The 23,118-nt window shown below is 44.8% G+C and overlaps 1 protein-coding gene across 7 annotated transcripts in view; it reads right to left on the bottom strand.

Annotated features, from left to right (window-relative positions):
• Positions 1-23,118, bottom strand: part of bin1b (bridging integrator 1b) — a 71,423-nt gene that overhangs the window by 26,680 nt on the left and 21,625 nt on the right. For all 7 annotated transcript variants that reach the window (XM_031813338.1, XM_031813339.1, XM_031813340.1 and 4 more), the window contains exons 2-5: positions 13,818-13,898; positions 13,457-13,511; positions 1,446-1,540; positions 765-860 (exon numbers count right to left, since the gene is read on the bottom strand). In XM_031813338.1, the coding sequence (XP_031669198.1) occupies positions 765-860; positions 1,446-1,540; positions 13,457-13,511; positions 13,818-13,898 (327 nt within the window). The remainder of the gene's footprint in view (positions 1-764; positions 861-1,445; positions 1,541-13,456; positions 13,512-13,817; positions 13,899-23,118) is intronic.

Raw genomic sequence — 23,118 nt, 5'->3', positions numbered from 1 at the left:
CTGTTAGAGCCCTCGGTACCAGTATGCGTAGTCTGTTCTGTTAGAGCCCTCGGTACCAGTATGTGTAGTCTGTTCTGTTAGAGCCCTCGGTACCGATATGTGTAGTCTGTTCTGTTAGAGCCCTCGGTACCGATATGTGTAGTCTGTTCTGTTAGAGCCCTCGGTACCAGTATGTGTAGTCTGTTCTGTTAGAGCCCTCGGTACCAATATGTGTAATCTGTTCTGTTAGAGCCCTCGGTACCAGTATGTGTAATCTGTTCTGTTAGAGCCCTCGGTACCAGTATGTGTAATCTGTTCTGTTAGAGCCCTCGGTACCAGTATGTGTAGTCTGTTCTGTTAGAGCCCTCGGTACCAGTATGTGTAGTCTGTTCTGTTAGAGCCCTCGGTACCAGTATGTGTAATCTGTTCTGTTAGAGCCCTCGGTACCAGTATGTGTAATCTGTTCTGTTAGAGCCCTCGGTACCAGTATGTGTAGTCTGTTCTGTTAGAGCCCTCGGAACCAGTATGTGTAGTCTGTTCTGTTAGAGCCCTCGGTACCAGTATGTGTAGTCTGTTCTGTTAGAGCCCTCGGTACCAGTATGTGTAGTCTGTTCTGTTAGAGCCCTCAGAACAGACTACACATACTGGTAACATTTGTTAATGTTGTGAAAAATTTATCAAAATGTTAAAAAAACGTTTATATTTATTTATTATGGAGTTTCATTTTTCACAAAATGGCCAAACACACACCCTCACACTGAGCACCTGACTGCAGTGACACACACCTTAATGTCAGGGAACTGGGCCAGATAGGTATCCATGGCGATCATGGAATTGTCCACAAGCTTGTCGTGGTAATCTGACCACAGGATGTCTGTCTCCTACAATACACACAGCAGAGTCAAACAACACACTCACAAATGCAAACACTCACGCATACACCCACCCCCACCCCAATAACAGCTCCACTAACAGTGCAGTTCAGAGCTAGTCTGAAACTAGTGCCATGTCTTCTAGCTATAGATCTAGTGTAGGCCACAGCTATTCCCACTAGTCCTCATTCATCACCAGTCTACACAGTCATGAATGAGCTACTGAGCTAGCTGGCCTTTACCTCCATGCAATAGTCCATCTCCTTCTCTATCATCTCCTACAGACGGAAGGATGGAGAGATGGAGGGAAAGAGACATGCAGTGAGAGAGAGAGGAGTATGTGTTGCATTGAGAAGAAGTGAATGTGACAGTGATGAAATGGGAGGAAACTAGACTCTGGTTCCCTTTTCTATTCTCTTTTTACTCAAACAACCAATAGAATTGATCTGAAGTTCTCATGTTCATTTCTGCATTTTCAATTATACATTTAATTCAACCTCTGAAGTTTTGTACACCTCTTTCACAGAGGAACAGGTAGTCTTTCATCCTGAATTCCCATAGATCACACACACCAACTGTGCTAGTCTCTCTCACCTCTGCGATGGTATCCACCTCCTCCTTGCCAAACCACTCTGGCTCGTACATATCCGCCAGACAGTCCTGCAGACGCTTGGACGCATCATGCATGGCTGAGGATCACAGAGACAGACAGACAGGCAGACAGGTCAAAAACTGAAATGAAACTGGGCCCATGACAGGAAGAGGTCTGAATGTATTAATGTGTGTGAACACTACAACTGTGTCACTCCAAAATAGACAAGATAGAAACTGACAGATATTACTGTAAAACCTAATAATAAGTTACAGGATACTTACACACACACACACGTGTAGTGTACAAACACACACGTGTAGTGTACACACACATACGTGTAGTGTACAAACACACACGTGTAGTGAACAAACACGTGTAGTGTACAACCACACACGTGTAGTGTAGTGTACAACCACACACGTGTAGTGTAGTGTACAACCACACACGTGTAGTGTAGTGTACAACCACACACGTGTAGTGTAGTGTACAACCACACACGTGTAGTGTAGTGTACAACCACACACGTGTAGTGTAGTGTACAACCACACACGTGTAGTGTAGTGTACAACCACACACGTGTAGTGTAGTGTACAACCACACACGTGTAGTGTAGTGTACAACCACACACGTGTAGTGTAGTGTACAAACACACACGTGTAGTGTAGTGTACAAACACACACACACACACACGTGTAGTGTAGTGTACAAACACACACACACGTGTAGTGTAGTGTACAAACACACACGTGTAGTGTAGTGTACAAACACACACGTGTAGTGTAGTGTACAAACACACACGTGTAGTGTAGTGTACAAACACACACGTGTAGTGTAGTGTACAAACACACACGTGTAGTGTAGTGTAAAAACACACACGTGTAGTGTAGTGTACAAACACACACGTGTAGTGTAGTGTACAAACACACACGTGTAGTGTAGTGTACAAACACACACGTGTAGTGTACAAACACACACGTGTAGTGTAGTGTAGTACAAACACACACGTGTAGTGTAGTGTACAAACACACACGTGTAGTGTAGTGTACAAACACACACGTGTAGTGTAGTGTACAAACACACACGTGTAGTGTAGTGTACAAACACACACGTGTAGTGTAGTGTACAAACACACACGTGTAGTGTAGTGTACAAACACACACGTGTAGTGTAGTGTACAAACACACACGTGTAGTGTAGTGTACAAACACACACGTGTAGTGTAGTGTACAAACACACACGTGTAGTGTAGTGTACAAACACACACGTGTAGTGTAGTGTACAAACACACACGTGTAGTGTAGTGTACAAACACACACGTGTAGTGTAGTGTACAAACACACACGTGTAGTGTAGTGTACAAACACACACGTGTAGTGTAGTGTACAAACACACACGTGTAGTGTAGTGTACAAACACACACGTGTAGTGTAGTGTACAAACACACACGTGTAGTGTAGTGTACAAACACACACGTGTAGTGTAGTGTACAAACACACACGTGTAGTGTAGTGTACAAACACACACGTGTAGTGTAGTGTACAAACACACACGTGTAGTGTAGTGTACAAACACACACGTGTAGTGTAGTGTACAAACACACACGTGTAGTGTAGTGTACAAACACACACGTGTAGTGTAGTGTACAAACACACACGTGTAGTGTAGTGTACAAACACACACGTGTAGTGTAGTGTACAAACACACACGTGTAGTGTAGTGTACAAACACACACGTGTAGTGTAGTGTACAAACACACACGCACACGTGTAGTGTAGTGTACAAACACACACACACGTGTAGTGTAGTGTACAAACACACACACACACGTGTAGTGTAGTGTACAAACACACACACACACGTGTAGTGTAGTGTACAAACACACACACACGTGTAGTGTAGTGTACAAACACACACACACACGTGTAGTGTAGTGTACAAACACACACACACACGTGTAGTGTAGTGTACAAACACACACACGTGTAGTGTAGTGTACAAACACACACACACGTGTAGTGTAGTGTACAAACACACACACGTGTAGTGTACAAACACACACACGTGTAGTGTAGTGTACAAACACACACACGTGTAGTGTAGTGTACAAACACACACACGTGTAGTGTAGTGTACAACACACACACGTGTAGTGTAGTGTACAAACACACACGTGTAGTGTAGTGTACAAACACACTCGTGTAGTGTAGTGTACAAACACACACACAAACACACACACACACACGTGTAGTGTACAAACACACACACACGTGTAGTGTACAAACACACACGTGTAGTGTACAAACACACACGTGTAGTGTACAAACACACACACACACACACACACACACGTGCAGTGTACAAACACACACGTGTAGTGTACAAACACACACACATGTGTAGTGTACAAACACACACACACACACACGTGTAGTGTAGTGTACAAACACACACGTGTAGTGTAGTGTACAAACACACACACGTAGTGTAGTGTACAAACACACACACGTAGTGTAGTGTACAAACACACACACGTAGTGTAGTGTACAAACACACACACACACACACACACACAGTGTAGTGTACAAACACACACACACACACGTAGTGTAGTGTACAAACACACACACACACACACACGTAGTGTAGTGTACAAACACACACACACGTGTAGTGTACAAACACACACACACGTGTAGTGTACAAACACACACACACACACACACACACACACACGTGTAGTGTAGTGTACAAGTGTACAAACACACACACACACGTGTAGTGTAGTGTACAAACACACACACACACACACGTGTAGTGTAGTGTACAAACACACACACACACACACGTGTAGTGTAGTGTACAAACACACACACACACACACGTGTAGTGTAGTGTACAAACACACACACGTGTAGTGTAGTGTACAAACACACACACACGTGTAGTGTAGTGTACAAACACACACACACGTGTAGTGTAGTGTACAAACACACACACACGTGTAGTGTAGTGTACAAACACACACACACGTGTAGTGTAGTGTACAAACACACACACACGTGTAGTGTAGTGTACAAACACACACACACGTGTAGTGTAGTGTACAAACACACACACACGTGTAGTGTAGTGTACAACCACACACACACGTGTAGTGTAGTGTACAACCACACACACACGTGTAGTGTAGTGTACAACCACACACACACGTGTAGTGTAGTGTACAACCACACACACACGTGTAGTGTAGTGTACAACCACACACACACGTGTAGTGTAGTGTACAACCACACACACACACGTGTAGTGTAGTGTACAACCACACACACACACGTGTAGTGTAGTGTACAACCACACACACACACGTGTAGTGTAGTGTACAACCACACACACACACGTGTAGTGTAGTGTACAACCACACACACACGTGTAGTGTAGTGTACAACCACACACGTGTAGTGTAGTGTACAACCACACACGTGTAGTGTAGTGTACAACCACACACGTGTAGTGTAGTGTACAACCACACGCACGTGTAGTGTAGTGTACAACCACACGCACGTGTAGTGTACAACCACACACACGTGTAGTGTACAAACACACACACACGTGTAGTGTACAAACACACACACACACGTGTAGTGTACAAACACACACACACACGTGTAGTGTACAAACACACACACACACGTGTAGTGTAGTGTACAAACACACACGTGTAGTGTAGTGTACAAACACACACGTGTAGTGTAGTGTACAAACACACACGTGTAGTGTAGTGTACAAACACACACGTGTAGTGTAGTGTACAAACACACACGTGTAGTGTAGTGTACAAACACACACGTGTAGTGTAGTGTACAAACACACACGTGTAGTGTAGTGTACAAACACACACGTGTAGTGTAGTGTACAAACACACACGTGTAGTGTAGTGTACAAACACACACGTGTAGTGTAGTGTACAAACACACACGTGTAGTGTAGTGTACAAACACACACGTGTAGTGTAGTGTACAAACACACACGTGTAGTGTAGTGTACAAACACACACGTGTAGTGTAGTGTACAAACACACACGTGTAGTGTAGTGTACAAACACACACACACACGTGTAGTGTAGTGTACAAACACACACACACACGTGTAGTGTAGTGTACAAACACACACACACGTGTAGTGTAGTGTACAAACACACACGTGTAGTGTAGTGTACAAACACACACGTGTAGTGTAGTGTACAAACACACACGTGTAGTGTAGTGTACAAACACACATGTGTAGTGTAGTGTACAAACACACACGTGTAGTGTAGTGTACAAACACACACACACACACACGTGTAGTGTAGTGTACAAACACACACACACACGTGTAGTGTAGTGTACAAACACACACACGTGTAGTGTAGTGTACAAACACACACGTGTAGTGTAGTGTACAAACACACACACACACGTGTAGTGTAGTGTACAAACACACACACACGTGTAGTGTAGTGTACAAACACACACACACGTGTAGTGTAGTGTACAAACACACACACACGTGTAGTGTAGTGTACAAACACACACACACGTGTAGTGTAGTGTACAAACACACACACGTGTAGTGTAGTGTACAAACACACACACGTGTAGTGTAGTGTACAAACACACACGTGTAGTTACAACACACACGTGTAGTGTAGTGTACAAACACACACACGTGTAGTGTAGTGTACAAAACACACACACGTGTAGTGTAGTGTACAAACACACACACGTGTAGTGTAGTGTACAAACACACACACGTGTAGTGTAGTGTACAAACACACACACGTGTAGTGTAGTGTACAAACACACACACGTGTAGTGTAGTGTACAAACACACACACGTGTAGTGTAGTGTACAAACACACACACGTGTAGTGTAGTGTACAAACACACACACGTGTAAGTGTAGTGTACAAACACACACACGTGTAGTGTAGTGTACAAACACACACACGTGTAGTGTAGTGTACAAACACACACACGTGTAGTGTAGTGTACAAACACACACACGTGTAGTGTAGTGTACAAACACACACACGTGTAGTGTAGTGTACAAACACACACACGTGTAGTGTAGTGTACAAACACACACACGTGTAGTGTAGTGTACAAAACACACACACGTGTAGTGTAGTGTACAAACACACACACGTGTAGTGTAGTGTACAAACACACACACGTGTAGTGTAGTGTACAAACACACACACGTGTAGTGTAGTGTACAAACACACACACGTGTAGTGTAGTGTACAAACACACACGTGTAGTGTAGTGTACAAACACACACACACACGTGTAGTGTAGTGTACAAACACACACACGTGTAGTGTAGTGTACAAACACACACACGTGTAGTGTAGTGTACAACACACACACACACACGTGTAGTGTAGTGTACAAACACACACACGTGTAGTGTAGTGTACAAACACACACACACGTGTAGTGTAGTGTACAAACACACACACGTGTAGTGTAGTGTACAAACACACACACGTGTAGTGTAGTGTACAAACACACACACAAACACACACACACACACGTGTAGTGTACAAACACACACACACGTGTAGTGTACAAACACACACACACGTGTAGTGTACAAACACACACACACGTGTAGTGTACAAACACACACACACGTGTAGTGTACAAACACACACACACGTGTAGTGTACAAACACACACACACGTGTAGTGTACAAACACACACACACGTGTAGTGTCAACACACACACACGTGTAGTGTACAAACACACACACGTGTAGTGTACAAACACACACACACGTGTAGTGTACAAACACACACACACGTGTAGTGTACAAACACACACGTGTAGTGTACAAACACACACGTGTAGTGTACAAACACACACACACGTGTAGTGTACAAACACACACGTGTAGTGTACAAACACACACGTGTAGTGTACAAACACACACACACACACACGTGTAGTGTACAAACACACACACACACGTGTAGTGTACAAACACACACACATGTGTAGTGTACAAACACACACACACACACACGTGTAGTGTAGTGTACAAACACACACGTGTAGTGTACAAACACACACACACGTAGTGTAGTGTACAAACACACACACACACACACACACACGTAGTGTAGTGTACAAACACACACAGTGTAGTGTACAAACACACACACACACACGTAGTGTAGTGTACAAACACACACACACACACGTAGTGTAGTGTACAAACACACACACACGTGTAGTGTACAAACACACACACACACACACGTGTAGTGTAGTGTACAAGTGTACAAACACGTGTAGTGTAGTGTACAAACACACACACACACACGTGTAGTGTAGTGTACAAACACACACACACACACACGTGTAGTGTAGTGTACAAACACGTGTAGTGTAGTGTACAAACACACACGTGTAGTGTAGTGTACAAACACACACACACACGTGTAGTGTAGTGTACAAACACACACACACACGTGTAGTGTAGTGTACAAACACACACACACACGTGTAGTGTAGTGTACAAACACACACGTGTAGTGTAGTGTACAAACACACACGTGTAGTGTAGTGTACAAACACACACACACACGTGTAGTGTAGTGTACAAACACACACACACACGTGTAGTGTAGTGTACAAACACACACACACACGTGTAGTGTAGTGTACAAACACACACACACGTGTAGTGTAGTGTACAAACACACACGTGTAGTGTAGTGTACAAACACACACGTGTAGTGTAGTGTACAAACACACACGTGTAGTGTAGTGTACAAACACACACGTGTAGTGTAGTGTACAAACACACACGTGTAGTGTAGTGTACAAACACACACGTGTAGTGTAGTGTACAAACACACACACACACACGTGTAGTGTAGTGTACAAACACACACACACACGTGTAGTGTAGTGTACAAACACACACACACACGTGTAGTGTAGTGTACAAACACACACACACACGTGTAGTGTACAAACACACACACGTGTAGTGTAGTGTACAAACACACACACACACGTGTAGTGTAGTGTACAAACACACACGTGTAGTGTAGTGTACAAACACACACGTGTAGTGTAGTGTACAAACACACACGTGTAGTGTAGTGTACAAACACACGTGTAGTGTAGTGTACAAACACACACACACACACGTGTAGTGTAGTGTACAAACACACACACACACACGTGTAGTGTAGTGTACAAACACACGTGTAGTGTAGTGTACAAACACACACACACACACGTGTAGTGTAGTGTACAAACACACACACACACACGTGTAGTGTAGTGTACAAACACACACGTGTAGTGTAGTGTACAAACACACACGTGTAGTGTAGTGTACAAACACACACGTGTAGTGTAGTGTACAAACACACACGTGTAGTGTAGTGTACAAACACACGTGTAGTGTAGTGTACAAACACACGTGTAGTGTAGTGTACAAACACACACACACACGTGTAGTGTAGTGTACAAACACACACACACACGTGTAGTGTAGTGTACAAACACACACACACACGTGTAGTGTAGTGTACAAACACACGTGTAGTGTAGTGTACAAACACACACACGTGTAGTGTAGTGTACAAACACACACACGTGTAGTGTAGTGTACAAACACACACACGTGTAGTGTAGTGTACAAACACACACACGTGTAGTGTAGTGTACAAACACACACACGTGTAGTGTAGTGTACAAACACACACGTGTAGTGTAGTGTACAAACACACACACGTGTAGTGTAGTGTACAAACACACACGTGTAGTGTAGTGTACAAACACACACGTGTAGTGTAGTGTACAAACACACACACACACACGTGTAGTGTAGTGTACAAACACACACGTGTAGTGTAGTGTACAAACACACACACACGTGTAGTGTAGTGTACAAACACACACGTGTAGTGTAGTGTACAAACACACACACGTAGTGTAGTGTACAAACACACACACGTAGTGTACAAACACACACACGTGTAGTGTAGTGTACAAACACGTGTAGTGTAGTGTACAAACACACACACGTGTAGTGTAGTGTACAAACACACACACAAACACACACACACACACACAAACACACACACACACACACACGTGTAGTGTACAAACACACACGTGTAGTGTACAAACACACACGTGTAGTGTACAAACACACACGTGTAGTGTACAAACACACACGTGTAGTGTACAAACACACACGTGTAGTGTACAAACACACACGTGTAGTGTACAAACACACACGTGTAGTGTACAAACACACACGTGTAGTGTACAAACACACACGTGTAGTGTACAAACACACACGTGTAGTGTACAAACACACACGTGTAGTGTACAAACACACACGTGTAGTGTACAAACACACACGTGTAGTGTACAAACACACACACACACACACACGTGTAGTGTACAAACACACACACACACGTGTAGTGTACAAACACACACACATGTGTAGTGTACAAACACACACACACACACACGTGTAGTGTAGTGTACAAACACACACGTGTAGTGTACAAACACACACACACGTAGTGTAGTGTACAAACACACACAGTGTAGTGTACAAACACACACACACACACGTAGTGTAGTGTACAAACACACACACACACACGTAGTGTAGTGTACAAACACACACACACACACACACACGTGTAGTGTAGTGTACAAGTGTACAAACACGTGTAGTGTAGTGTACAAACACACACACACACACGTGTAGTGTAGTGTACAAACACACACACACACACACGTGTAGTGTAGTGTACAAACACACACACACACACGTGTAGTGTACAAACACACACACACGTGTAGTGTAGTGTACAAACACACACACACGTGTAGTGTAGTGTACAAACACACACACACGTGTAGTGTAGTGTACAAACACACACACACGTGTAGTGTAGTGTACAAACACACACACACGTGTAGTGTAGTGTACAAACACACACACACGTGTAGTGTAGTGTACAAACACACACACGTGTAGTGTAGTGTACAACCACACACACGTGTAGTGTAGTGTACAACCACACACACGTGTAGTGTAGTGTACAACCACACACACGTGTAGTGTAGTGTACAACCACACACACGTGTAGTGTAGTGTACAAACACACACACACACGTGTAGTGTAGTATACAAACACACACACACACGTGTAGTGTAGTGTAGTGTACAAACACACACACACACACGTGTAGTGTAGTGTACAAACACACACACGTGTAGTGTAGTGTACAAACACACACACACACACGTGTAGTGTAGTGTACAAACACACACACACACACGTGTAGTGTAGTGTACAAACACACGTGTAGTGTAGTGTACAAACACACACACACACACGTGTAGTGTAGTGTACAAACACACACACACACACGTGTAGTGTAGTGTACAAACACACACACACACGTGTAGTGTAGTGTACAAACACACACACACACGTGTAGTGTAGTGTACAAACACACACACACACGTGTAGTGTAGTGTACAAACACACACACACACGTGTAGTGTAGTGTACAAACACACACACACACGTGTAGTGTAGTGTACAAACACACACACACACGTGTAGTGTAGTGTACAAACACACACACACACGTGTAGTGTAGTGTACAAACACACACACACACGTGTAGTGTAGTGTACAAACACACACACACACGTGTAGTGTAGTGTACAAACACACACACACACGTGTAGTGTAGTGTACAAACACACACACACACGTGTAGTGTACAAACACACACACACACGTGTAGTGTACAAACACACACACACACGTGTAGTGTAGTGTACAAACACACACACACACGTGTAGTGTAGTGTACAAACACACACACACACGTGTAGTGTAGTGTACAAACACACGTGTAGTGTAGTGTACAAACACACACACACGTGTAGTGTAGTGTACAAACACACACACGTGTAGTGTAGAGTACAAAACACAACACACACGTGTAGTGTAGTGTACAAACACACACACACACACGTGTAGTGTAGTGTACAAACACACACACACACGTGTAGTGTAGTGTACAAACACACACACACACGTGTAGTGTAGTGTAGTGTACAAACACACACACACACGTGTAGTGTAGTGTACAAACACACACACACACGTGTAGTGTAGTGTACAAACACACACACACACGTGTAGTGTAGTGTACAAACACACACACACACGTGTAGTGTAGTGTACAAACACACACACGTGTAGTGTAGTGTACAAACACACACACGTGTAGTGTAGTGTACAAACACACACACGTGTAGTGTAGTGTACAAACACACACACGTGTAGTGTAGTGTACAAACACACACACGTGTAGTGTAGTGTACAAACACACACACGTGTAGTGTAGTGTACAAACACACACACGTGTAGTGTAGTGTACAAACACACACGTGTAGTGTAGTGTACAAACACACACACAAACACACACACACACACGTGTAGTGTACAAACACACACACACACACGTGTAGTGTACAAACACACGTGTAGTGTACAAACACACACACATGTGTAGTGTACAAACACACACACACACACACACGTGTAGTGTAGTGTACAAACACACACGTGTAGTGTAGTGTACAAACACACACACACACACACACACGTAGTGTAGTGTACAAACACACACACACACACGTAGTGTAGTGTACAAACACACACACACGTGTAGTGTACAAACACACACACACACACACGTGTAGTGTACAAACACACACACACACACACGTGTAGTGTACAAACACACACACACGTGTAGTGTACAAACACACACACACGTGTAGTGTACAAACACACACACACACACACACACGTGTAGTGTACAAACACACACACACACACACACACACACACACGTGTAGTGTAGTGTACAAGTGTACAAACACACACACACACGTGTAGTGTAGTGTACAAACACACACGTGTAGTGTAGTGTACAAACACACACACACACACGTGTAGTGTAGTGTACAAACACACACACGTGTAGTGTAGTGTACAAACACACACACACACACACACGTGTAGTGTAGTGTACAAACACACACACACACACACGTGTAGTGTAGTGTACAAACACACACACGTGTAGTGTAGTGTACAAACACACACACGTGTAGTGTAGTGTACAAACACACACACGTGTAGTGTAGTGTACAAACACACACACGTGTAGTGTAGTGTACAAACACACACACGTGTAGTGTAGTGTACAAACACACACACGTGTAGTGTAGTGTACAAACACACACACACACACACACACACACGTGTAGTGTAGTGTACAAACACACACGTGTAGTGTAGTGTACAAACACGTGTAGTGTACAAACAAACACACACACACACACGTGTAGTGTACAAACACACACACGTGTAGTGTACAAACACACACACGTGTAGTGTACAAACACACACACACGTGTAGTGTACAAACACACACACACACACACACACACACACACGTGTAGTGTACAAACACACACACACACACACACACACACACACGTGTAGTGTACAAACACACACACACACACACACACACACACACACACACGTGTAGTGTACAAACACACACACACACACACACACACACACACACACACACGTGTAGTGTACAAACACACACACACACACACGTGTAGTGTACAAACACACACACACACACACACACACACACACACACGTGTAGTGTACAAACACACACACACACACACGTGTAGTGTACAAACACACACACACACACACACACACACACACACACACACACACACGTGTAGTGTACAAACACACAGTGTACAAACACACACACACAGTGTACAAACATACACACGTAGTGTACAAACACACTCACATGTAGTGTACAAACACACTCACAGACAGACATGCTTCTTACTTTTAACTGCTGCCAGGTAGGCCCTCAAGTCTTTCTGTAGTTTGGTGCCCTCGGCCTGGCAAATACAACAATGGGTTGGGACTGGGATTGTGAGCATGATGCCATTTTCACATTACTGAACCAAGCTGTACTGTGCTGCCCTGGTTACACAAACAACATAGTTGCTGGAACCATACTGGAAAGGATATTGTGAAAAGACCATCTTAACCAGCCCAGTACGGTTCAGGACAGTTATGGATCTGTGTGTGTGTGTGTGTGTGTGTGTGTGTGTGTGTAGGCTGGGAGGGGAGGGAACATTGGGCCACAACAGTGGGTTCACCATCTCAATGAGAGAGGGAGGAGAAAGAGTTGGGACTCTCACCATCTGCTTGTTGAAGTTAGCCACACCCTCCTCGAACGCTGTGTCCCTGGTCTCATCAGCTTTACCCAGCTTCTGAAGGACCTGACAGAAAGACAAACAACCCTGGGTGAATACATGAGCACTACAGGGCTTCTGACGGACCTGACAGAAAGACAAACAACCCTGGGTGAATACATGAGCACTACAGGGCTTCTGAAGGACCTGACAGAAAGACAAACAACCCTGGGTGAATACATGAGCTTCCGGCGCCGACAGAGATGGCCGCCTCGCTTCGCGTTCCTAGGAAACTATGCAGTTTTTTGTTTTTTTACGTGTTATTTCTTACACTAGTACCCCAGGTCATCTTAGGTTTCATCACATACAGCCGAGAAGAACTACTGAATATAAGATCAGCGTCAACTCACCACCAGTACGACCAAGAATATGTTTTTCGCGATGCGGATCCTGTGTTCTGCCTTACAACCAGCGCCACGGGATGGTTCCCATGCAGCGACCCAAAAGAAACGACTCAGAAAAAGAGGGAAACGAAGCGGTCTTCTGGTCAGACTCCGGAGACGGGCACATCGTGCACCACTCCCTAGCATTCTTCTTGCCAATGTCCAGTCTCTTGACAACAAGGTTGATGAAATCCGAGCAAGGGTAGCATTCCAGAGGGACATCAGAGACTGTAACGTTCTCTGTTTCACGGAAACGTGGCTCACTGGAGAGACGCAATCCGAAGCGGTGCAGCCAGCGGGTTTCTCCACGCATCGCGCGGACAGAAACGAACATCTTTCTGGTAAGAAGAGGGGCGGGGGCGTATGCCTTATGGCCAACGTGACATGGTGTGATGAAAGAAACATACAGGAACTCAAATCCTTCTGTTCACCTGATTTAGAATTCCTCACAATCAAATGTAGACCGCATTATCTACCAAGAGAATTCTCTTCGATTATAATCACAGCCGTATATATCCCCCCCCAAGCAGACACATCGATGGCTCTGAACGAACTTTATTTAACTCTCTGCAAACTGGAAACGATTTATCCGGAGGCTGCATTCATTGTAGCTGGGGATTTTAACAAGGCTAATCTGAAAACAAGACTCCCTAAATTTTATCAGCATATCGATTGCGCAACCAGGGGTGGAAAGACCCTGGATCATTGTTACTCTAACTTCCGCGACGCATATAAGGCCCTGCCCCGCCCCCCTTTCGGAAAAGCTGACCACGACTCCATTTTGTTGATCCCTGCCTACAGACAGAAACTAAAACAAGAAGCTCCCACGCTGAGGTCTGTCCAACGCTGGTCCGACCAAGCTGACTCCACACTCCAAGACTGCTTCCATCACGTGGACTGGGAGATGTTTCGTATTGCGTCAGCCAACAACATTGACGAATACGCTGATTCGGTGTGCGAGTTCATTAGAACGTGCGTTGAAGATGTCGTTCCCATAGCAACGATTAAAACATTCCCCAACCAGAAACCGTGGATTGATGGCAGCATTCGTGTGGAACTGAAGGCGCGAACCACTGCTTTTAATCAGGGCAAGGTTTCTGGTAACATGACTGAATACAAACAGTGCAGCTATTCCCTCCGCAAGGCTATCAAACAAGCTAAGCCAGTACAGAGACAAAGTAGAATCTCAATTCAACGGCTCAGACACAAGAGGCATGTGGCAGGGTCTACAGTCAATCACGGACTACAGGAAGAAACCCAGCCCAGTCACGGACCAGGATGTCTTGCTCCCAGGCAGACTAAACAACTTTTTTGCCCGCTTTGAGGACAATACAGTGCCACTGACACGGCCTGCAACGAAAACATGCGGTCTCTCCTTCACTGCAGCCGAAGTGAGTAAGACATTTAAACGTGTTAACCCTCGCAAGGCTGCAGGCCCAGACGGCATCCCCAGCCGCGCCCTCAGAGCATGCGCAGACCAGCTGGCCGGTGTGTTTACGGACATATTCAACCAATCCCTATACCAGTCTGCTGTTCCCACATGCTTCAAGAGGGCCACCATTGTTCCTGTTCCCAAGAAAGCTAAGGTAACTGAGCTAAACGACTACCGCCCCGTAGCACTCACATCCGTCATCATGAAGTGCTTTGAGAGACTAGTCAAGGACCATATCACCTCCACCCTACCTGACACCCTTGACCCACTCCAATTTGCTTACCGCCCAAATAGGTCCACAGACGATGCAATCTCAACCACACTGCACACTGCCCTAACCCATCTGGACAAGAGGAATACCTATGTGAGAATGCTGTTCATCGACTACAGCTCGGCATTCAACACCATAGTACCCTCCAAGCTCGTCATCAAGCTCGAGACCCTGGGTCTCGACCCCGCCCTGTGCAACTGGGTACTGGACTTCCTGACGGGCCGCCCCCAGGTGGTGAGGGTAGGCAACAACATCTCCTCCCCGCTGATACTCAACACTGGGGCCCCACAAGGGTGCGTTCTGAGCCCTCTCCTGTACTCCCTGTTCACCCACGACTGCGTGGCCACGCACGCCTCCAACTCAATCATCAAGTTTGCGGACGACACAACAGTGGTAGGCTTGATTACCAACAACGACGAGACGGCCTACAGGGAGGAGGTGAGGGCCCTCGGAGTGTGGTGTCAGGAAAATAACCTCACACTCAATGTCAACAAAACTAAGGAGATGATTGTGGACTTCAGGAAACAGCAGAGGGAACACCCCCCCATCCACATCGATGGAACAGTAGTGGAGAGGGTAGCAAGTTTTAAGTTCCTCGGCATACACATCACAGACAAACTGAATTGGTCCACTCACACAGACAGCATCGTGAAGAAGGCGCAGCAGCGCCTCTTCAACCTCAGGAGGCTGAAGAAATTCGGCTTGTCACCAAAAGCACTCACAAACTTCTACAGATGCACAATCGAGAGCATCCTGGCGGGCTGTATCACCGCCTGGTATGGCAACTGCACCGCCCTCAACCGTAAGGCTCTCCAGAGGGTAGTGAGGTCTGCACAACGCATCACCGGGGGCAAACTACCTGCCCTCCAGGACACCTACACCACCCGATGCTACAGGAAGGCCATAAAGATCATCAAGGACATCAACCACCCGAGCCACTGCCTGTTCACCCCGCTGTCATCCAGAAGGCGAGGTCAGTACAGGTGCATCAAAGCTGGGACCGAGAGACTGAAAAACAGCTTCTATCTCAAGGCCAGCAGACTGTTAAACAGCCACCACTAACATTGAGTGGCTACTGCCAACACACTGTCAATGCCACTGACTCTACTCCAGCCACTTTAATCATGGGAATTGATGGGAAATGATGTAAATATATCACTAGCCACTTTAAACAATGCTACCTTATATAATGTTACTTACCCTACATTATTCATCTCATATGCATACGTAGATACTGTACTCTATATCATCGACTGCATCCTTATGTAATACATGTATCACTAGCCACTTTAACTATGCCACTTGGTTTACATACTCATCTCATATGTATATACTGTACTCGATATCATCTACTGTATCTTGCCTATGCTGCTCTGTACCATCACTCATTCATATATCCTTATGTACATATTCTTTATCCCCTTACACTGTATATAAGACAGTAGTTTTCTTTTGGAATTGTTAGTTAGATTACTTGTTCGTTATTACTGCATTGTCGGAACTAGAAGCACAAGCATTTCGCTACACTCGCATTAACATCTGCTAACCATGTGTATGTGACAAATACATTTGATTTGATTTGATTTGATTTGAGCACTACAGGGCTTCTGAAGGACCTGACAGAAAGACAAACAACCCTGGGTGAATACATGAGCACTACAGGGCTTCTGAAGGACCTGACAGAAAGACAAACAACCCTGGGTGAATACATGAGCACTACAGGGCTTCTGAAGGACCTGACAGAAAGACAAACAACCCTGGGTGAATACATGAGCACTACAGGGCTACTGCAGGACCTGGGAGAAAGACAAACAACCCTGGGTGAATACATGAGCACTACAGGGCTTCTGACGGACCTGACAGAAAGACAAACAACCCTGGGTGAATACATGAGCACTACAGGGCTACTGCAGGACCTGGGAGAGCACAGTCAAAAATCATACACAGTAATACATTACTTAAAAGAGACCCTAGTCTTAATGGCGAAGCCCTGCTTAAATAAAGGTCAAATTATATAATCTACCGACCTACAAAAATGAATGATATCTTTCCAATTGATTTGGAGGAACAATATATAACTGGTAATACACTTGTCTATTTTTAGGCAGGCTGTCAAAGCCATGTGTCTCCTCCGTCTCTGGCAGAGACCTGCTGACAAGCACACGAAAGGCTCTGCGTGTCCATCTCCTAGTTCAACATGGAGAACTTTGAAGCGTTAAGCTGTTCAACTCTGACTCTCTCATGGAATTTTCTAAATGACACTAAATATTGTATACTACCCTGATAAAGCACGTCAGTTTCAAAACAGGGCTTGTGCAACATCATTTGTCATCTCACAGGAAAATAATTCATTTGTGGAGGGGGATAGTGTAGCCTTGTTCACATTGGCAGGTTGAAGTTACTCAAAACCATTTGTTTTTTGCATATCTGATTTGAATCTGTTATTTTTCCTCCAGTCTGAACAGCCAAAAGCCACATGGAATCTGAAACGTCAAGCCACCTTCGTAGGCCATAAGACTTTTCTTGAACGGTCAAATCAGGTTTATTTTCCCTCACAGATTTATTTGGCATATCTTGTTGCCTGCTAGCTACTATGTTGACAGTTTGACAAGAACATGACATGGTAGCGAACTAGCTTGTTAACTGTTTACAAACAAATTAATGTGCGAGAAAGATAAACAGCTACCTACCTAGCTGGCTGACTGCTGTGGCTAGCTGGCTGACTGCTGTGGCTAGCTAGCTGACTGCTGTGGCTAGCTAGCTGACTGCTGTGGCTAGCTAGCTGACTGCTGTGGCTAGCTAGCTGGCTGACTGCTGTGGCTAGCTAGCTAGCTGACTGCTGTGGCTAGCTGGCTGACTGCTGTGGCTAGCTGGCTGACTGCTGTGGCTAGCTAGCTAGCTGGCTGCTGTGGCTAGCTAGCTGACTGCTGTGGCTAGCTGGCTGGCTGCTGTGGCTAGCTAGCTAGCTGACTGCTGTGGCTAGCTAGCTAGCTGACTGCTGTGGCTAGCTGGCTGACTGCTGTGGCTAGCTAGCTAGCTGACTGCTGTGGCTAGCTAGCTAGCTGACTGCTGTGGCTAGCTAGCTAGCTGACTGCTGTGGCTAGCTAGCTAGCTGACTGCTGTGGCTAGCTAGCTAGCTGACTGCTGTGGCTAGCTAGCTAGCTGACTGCTGTGGCTAGCTGGCTGGCTGCTGTGGCTAGCTGGCTGACTGCTGTGGCTAGCTGGCTGACTGCTGTGGCTAGCTGGCTGACTGCTGTGGCTAGCTAGCTAGCTGACTGCTGTGGCTAGCCAAAAAGCACTTGTTTTGAAAGTTTGATTATCTTATCCTTTGAGGTTCTAAAAGTGTTCTTCCTCTATGAATTTGAACATTCCCAGCAACTGGGAAACGTTTATGGCAGCCATTGTTGTCACCTTAGGAAGCGCGAGCATCACCACCAATCAACCGACACCACTGGCACACACCCATCGTTACTATGACAACTAGCATAGCCATGTCAACAAATGACTGCTGTCTGAACACACACAAATTTGATTTGGTCACTAGCTGTTTGGACAGTCAATATTTCAAAAACAGATTTGAAAAACAAAACCGATTTCAGCATTAAGGCCTGCAGTGTGAACAAGGCTTAAGTGTCTTCTGTTCAGGTTCAGTTTCCCAAACCCAGATTGAGCACAGTCCTTCACTAAAAAGCATTCAAGGGAAAATTTCCATTGAAAGTCCAGGATTCTGAGAAACTGAAACCTTAAAGTTTCACTTCTGTATTCTTTAATATTATAACCTCTGACTCGTTCAAACAATAGAAAACAAAAACAGCAGACGTCAGCTTTTAGAAGATCTTTCATCATTAAAAGGAAGAGGGGAAAGAGGAGAAGAACAGAAAAGTAAGCATTACATTGAAGTGAAAAGGAGGGAGCGAAGGGCAATGAAGAGCTGATGACTTGGGGAGATGACTTGGGGAGATGACTTGGGGAGATGACTTGGGGAGATGACTTGGGGAGATGACTTGGGGAGATGACTAGGGGAGATGACTAGGGGAGCTGACTAGGGGAGCGATAGTGCAATGTAGAGCTGATGACTAGGGGAGCGATAGTGCAATGTAGAGCTGATGACTAGGGGAGCGATAGTGCAATGTAGAGCTGATGACTAGGGGAGCGATAGTGCAATGTAGAGCTGATGACTAGGGGAGCGATAGTGCAATGTAGAGCTGATGACTAGGGGAGCGATAGTGCAATGTAGAGCTGATGACTAGGGGAGCGATAGTGCAATGTAGAGCTGATGACTTGGGGAGTTGACTAGGGGGAACGATAGTGTAATGAAGAGCTGATGACTAGGGGAGATGACTAGGGGGAACGATAGTGTAATGAAGAGCTGATGACTAGGGGAGATGTATGTACAAATGTAGAGGTTAGAGGGCAGTGAAAGGAAAGAGGATAACATGCAAGGTAAAGGACGAGAAAAAGTCCCCTCATCCAGCTGATCCTGGGGCTGAGTTCACTAACACACTGAGTGAAGTCTCAGGACCAGAACAACAAATCAATCAGAATAAACCAAATTACAACAGTCAAAACGACATTACCTATTGGGAAACACAAGTAGAAAGCACAATGCAGTGTTATATGGCCCTAAAATCAACAGCACACCACGGCTAACTATTTCACCATGGTTACCGATGGAACATTTTGAAAAACACAACAATAAAGCCGTGTGTCCCATTGTTTGTATTTGCTTCGTGCTGTTAATGGTAGTTGCACTTGATTCAGCAGCCGTAGCGCCGGAAAGGCAGAGTTCCCATTTTGAAACATTTCATGTCTGAAGGTAGAATTCTGCCTAGCAGGCAGGACCAAAGATTAAATCAAGTGCATCTACAGGTCTACCACTGGCCAATCAGAGAGCTCAGATCACTGTATCTGCAGTTTCCTTGGGCCTCGACTGGAAAACGAGGCCTCAAACGCACATGAAAGTTGATCATGTGAGATTTTAAACTTGTAAAATCATGACTAGCGAGAGACTCAACAAAAACAGCAAAGAGCTGCAGTTTTTATGAGTAAGTTCTTGTTTAAGTTGTTATTCAGCACTGACAACACTTTGTTCAACAGGTTGAGGAATATTTCACTTTCTCTGGTCATAGGAGTAACAGGACTTGGTGCATGAGGCAGAAGTAATGTACCGTTTCCACTACTTCCGCCCCATTCATTTTCAATGGGAGCACGCTGAGCAAAGCGCAGGGGATTGTGGGGAAAGTTAGTGGCGCGAACCCTGCTAGCAGAGCGCTAGAAAAAGTTCAGCTCTACTTTATGCAAATTACTCGTGGCCACCACTGTCGTTGAAAAGTCAGGTGAGGAGCAGATGTTTGCTTGAAAGTCTTCCCATCATTAAACATAGTTTCGCCTGTCATTATTTCCAGGCAAACCAACAAAAAAAATGGAGGAAAGACCGATCGTTGATGTGTCTGGATTTCCAATTCTATAGGATTTCCTAGAATACAGAGACAAAATCCTAAGGTATGAAGGACAATTGCATAGATTCTTGGTGTTGATGGTGGGTGAAGAGAGATTTGCACAACAATGTTTGTTTGTGCTGCCTGTTAGCTATGAACCTCAAGCAACCCTATATCTCAAAACTGTGATCGAAGCCACCATTTGTGAAAGTGTTGAGTCAATTCAATTGTGAAATTTGCCTACCAAAGGATAGAAATCACCAGTGACAGGCATTATAAATTATAAACTAGGAGCCAATTTATGCTTGAGCCATAAATGTGGTGCGGAGGCGCCGTATGGATGGTGTGACACCTCCAGAGGCACACAGAGGTCAAATCCGCCTCTCAAATGTTGTAACAAAGCGGATGGCTCTGGAGAGCTCCGGATTGACATGATTGACGGTAGGTGGGGGCAGGAGGTCCTGTATAAACACAAACTGACTGACTTGTTCCTTGACAATTTCTTTCACAACAGCTCTGTACTGCTCTGCGAAGCGCAAGAAGTATAAATGCCCTTACTTCTGCAGAGGCCCTATCGCCATAAATGGTGCACAGGCAATGCAGACGTCGGAATGACCATGCAGCACATTTACACATGAATTTCCTATGTAATATGCTACCAATTGGATTATGGTTATGGCTCTTTAATTCTACTTGTGTCATGGCATTGATGATTATAACTCACTTCCTGTAAAATACATTGGCCTACATGGACATGAATGGGTACTTTGGGTAAAGGACATTGTGGCTTTGACTTGCAAACATTGTTGTGCAAATCTATCTCACTATCAACATCTCTGCAATCCTCCTCCATGCCATTGACCTTCTGATTTTGTCTCAGTAGTCTAAAATCATTCTCAGAAAATAAACAAGGTAGAATTACAACGCTCCCCCCAACGCACAACACATTATTTTCCTTTGCCATTGTTAATTCGCCCACAAATTGCCAGCTCCTTATTTCCATGTACAGTACTGTACCTAGAATCCAAGGGTTGGATTTGCACTAAACAATTTCATGTCAGAAACATCATGTAGAACATCTTTTGGTTAGCCTCATATACATGACCTAGTGCATCAGTTTAAACTGAGAACATATATAGCTAGTTCATCAATATGCAAATGATGTGAGTTTCGCCATTCTCTGCTTCAGATGTATGATGACAAGGGGCACATTGATTGCACATGTCCATTAGGTCAGTAATGACATCATACTGTAGACATATGGCTGCATTGGTGACGCATGTCATTATGATACACAGCCTCCTCTGAACAGTTGATGTTGAGATGTAATTTGAAATCTGTGAAGCATTTATTTGGGCTGCAATTTCTGAGGCTGGTAACTCTAATGAACTCATCCTCTGCAGCAGAGGTAACTCATCCTCTGCAGCAGAGGTAACTCTAATGAACTCATCCTCTGCAGCAGAGGTAACTCTAATGAACTCATCCTCTGCAGCAGAGGTAACTCTAATGAACTCATCCTCTGCAGCAGAGGTAACTCTAATGAACTCATCCTCTGCAGCAGAGGTAACTCTAATGAACTCATCCTCTGCAGCAGAGGTAACTCTAATGAACTCATCCTCTGCAGCAGAGGTAACTCTAATGAACTCATCCTCTGCAGCAGAGGTAACTCTAATGAACTCATCCTCTGCAGCAGAGGTAACTCTAATGAACTCATCCTCTGCAG

This window comes from Oncorhynchus kisutch, unplaced genomic scaffold, assembly GCF_002021735.2.
Source record: "Oncorhynchus kisutch isolate 150728-3 unplaced genomic scaffold, Okis_V2 Okis05a-Okis16b_hom, whole genome shotgun sequence".
In the NCBI taxonomy this organism is placed as follows: Eukaryota; Metazoa; Chordata; class Actinopteri; order Salmoniformes; family Salmonidae; genus Oncorhynchus; species Oncorhynchus kisutch.
The sequence above is the reverse complement of the archived record's forward strand: the minus strand, read 5'-3'. Positions and strand labels throughout refer to the sequence as shown.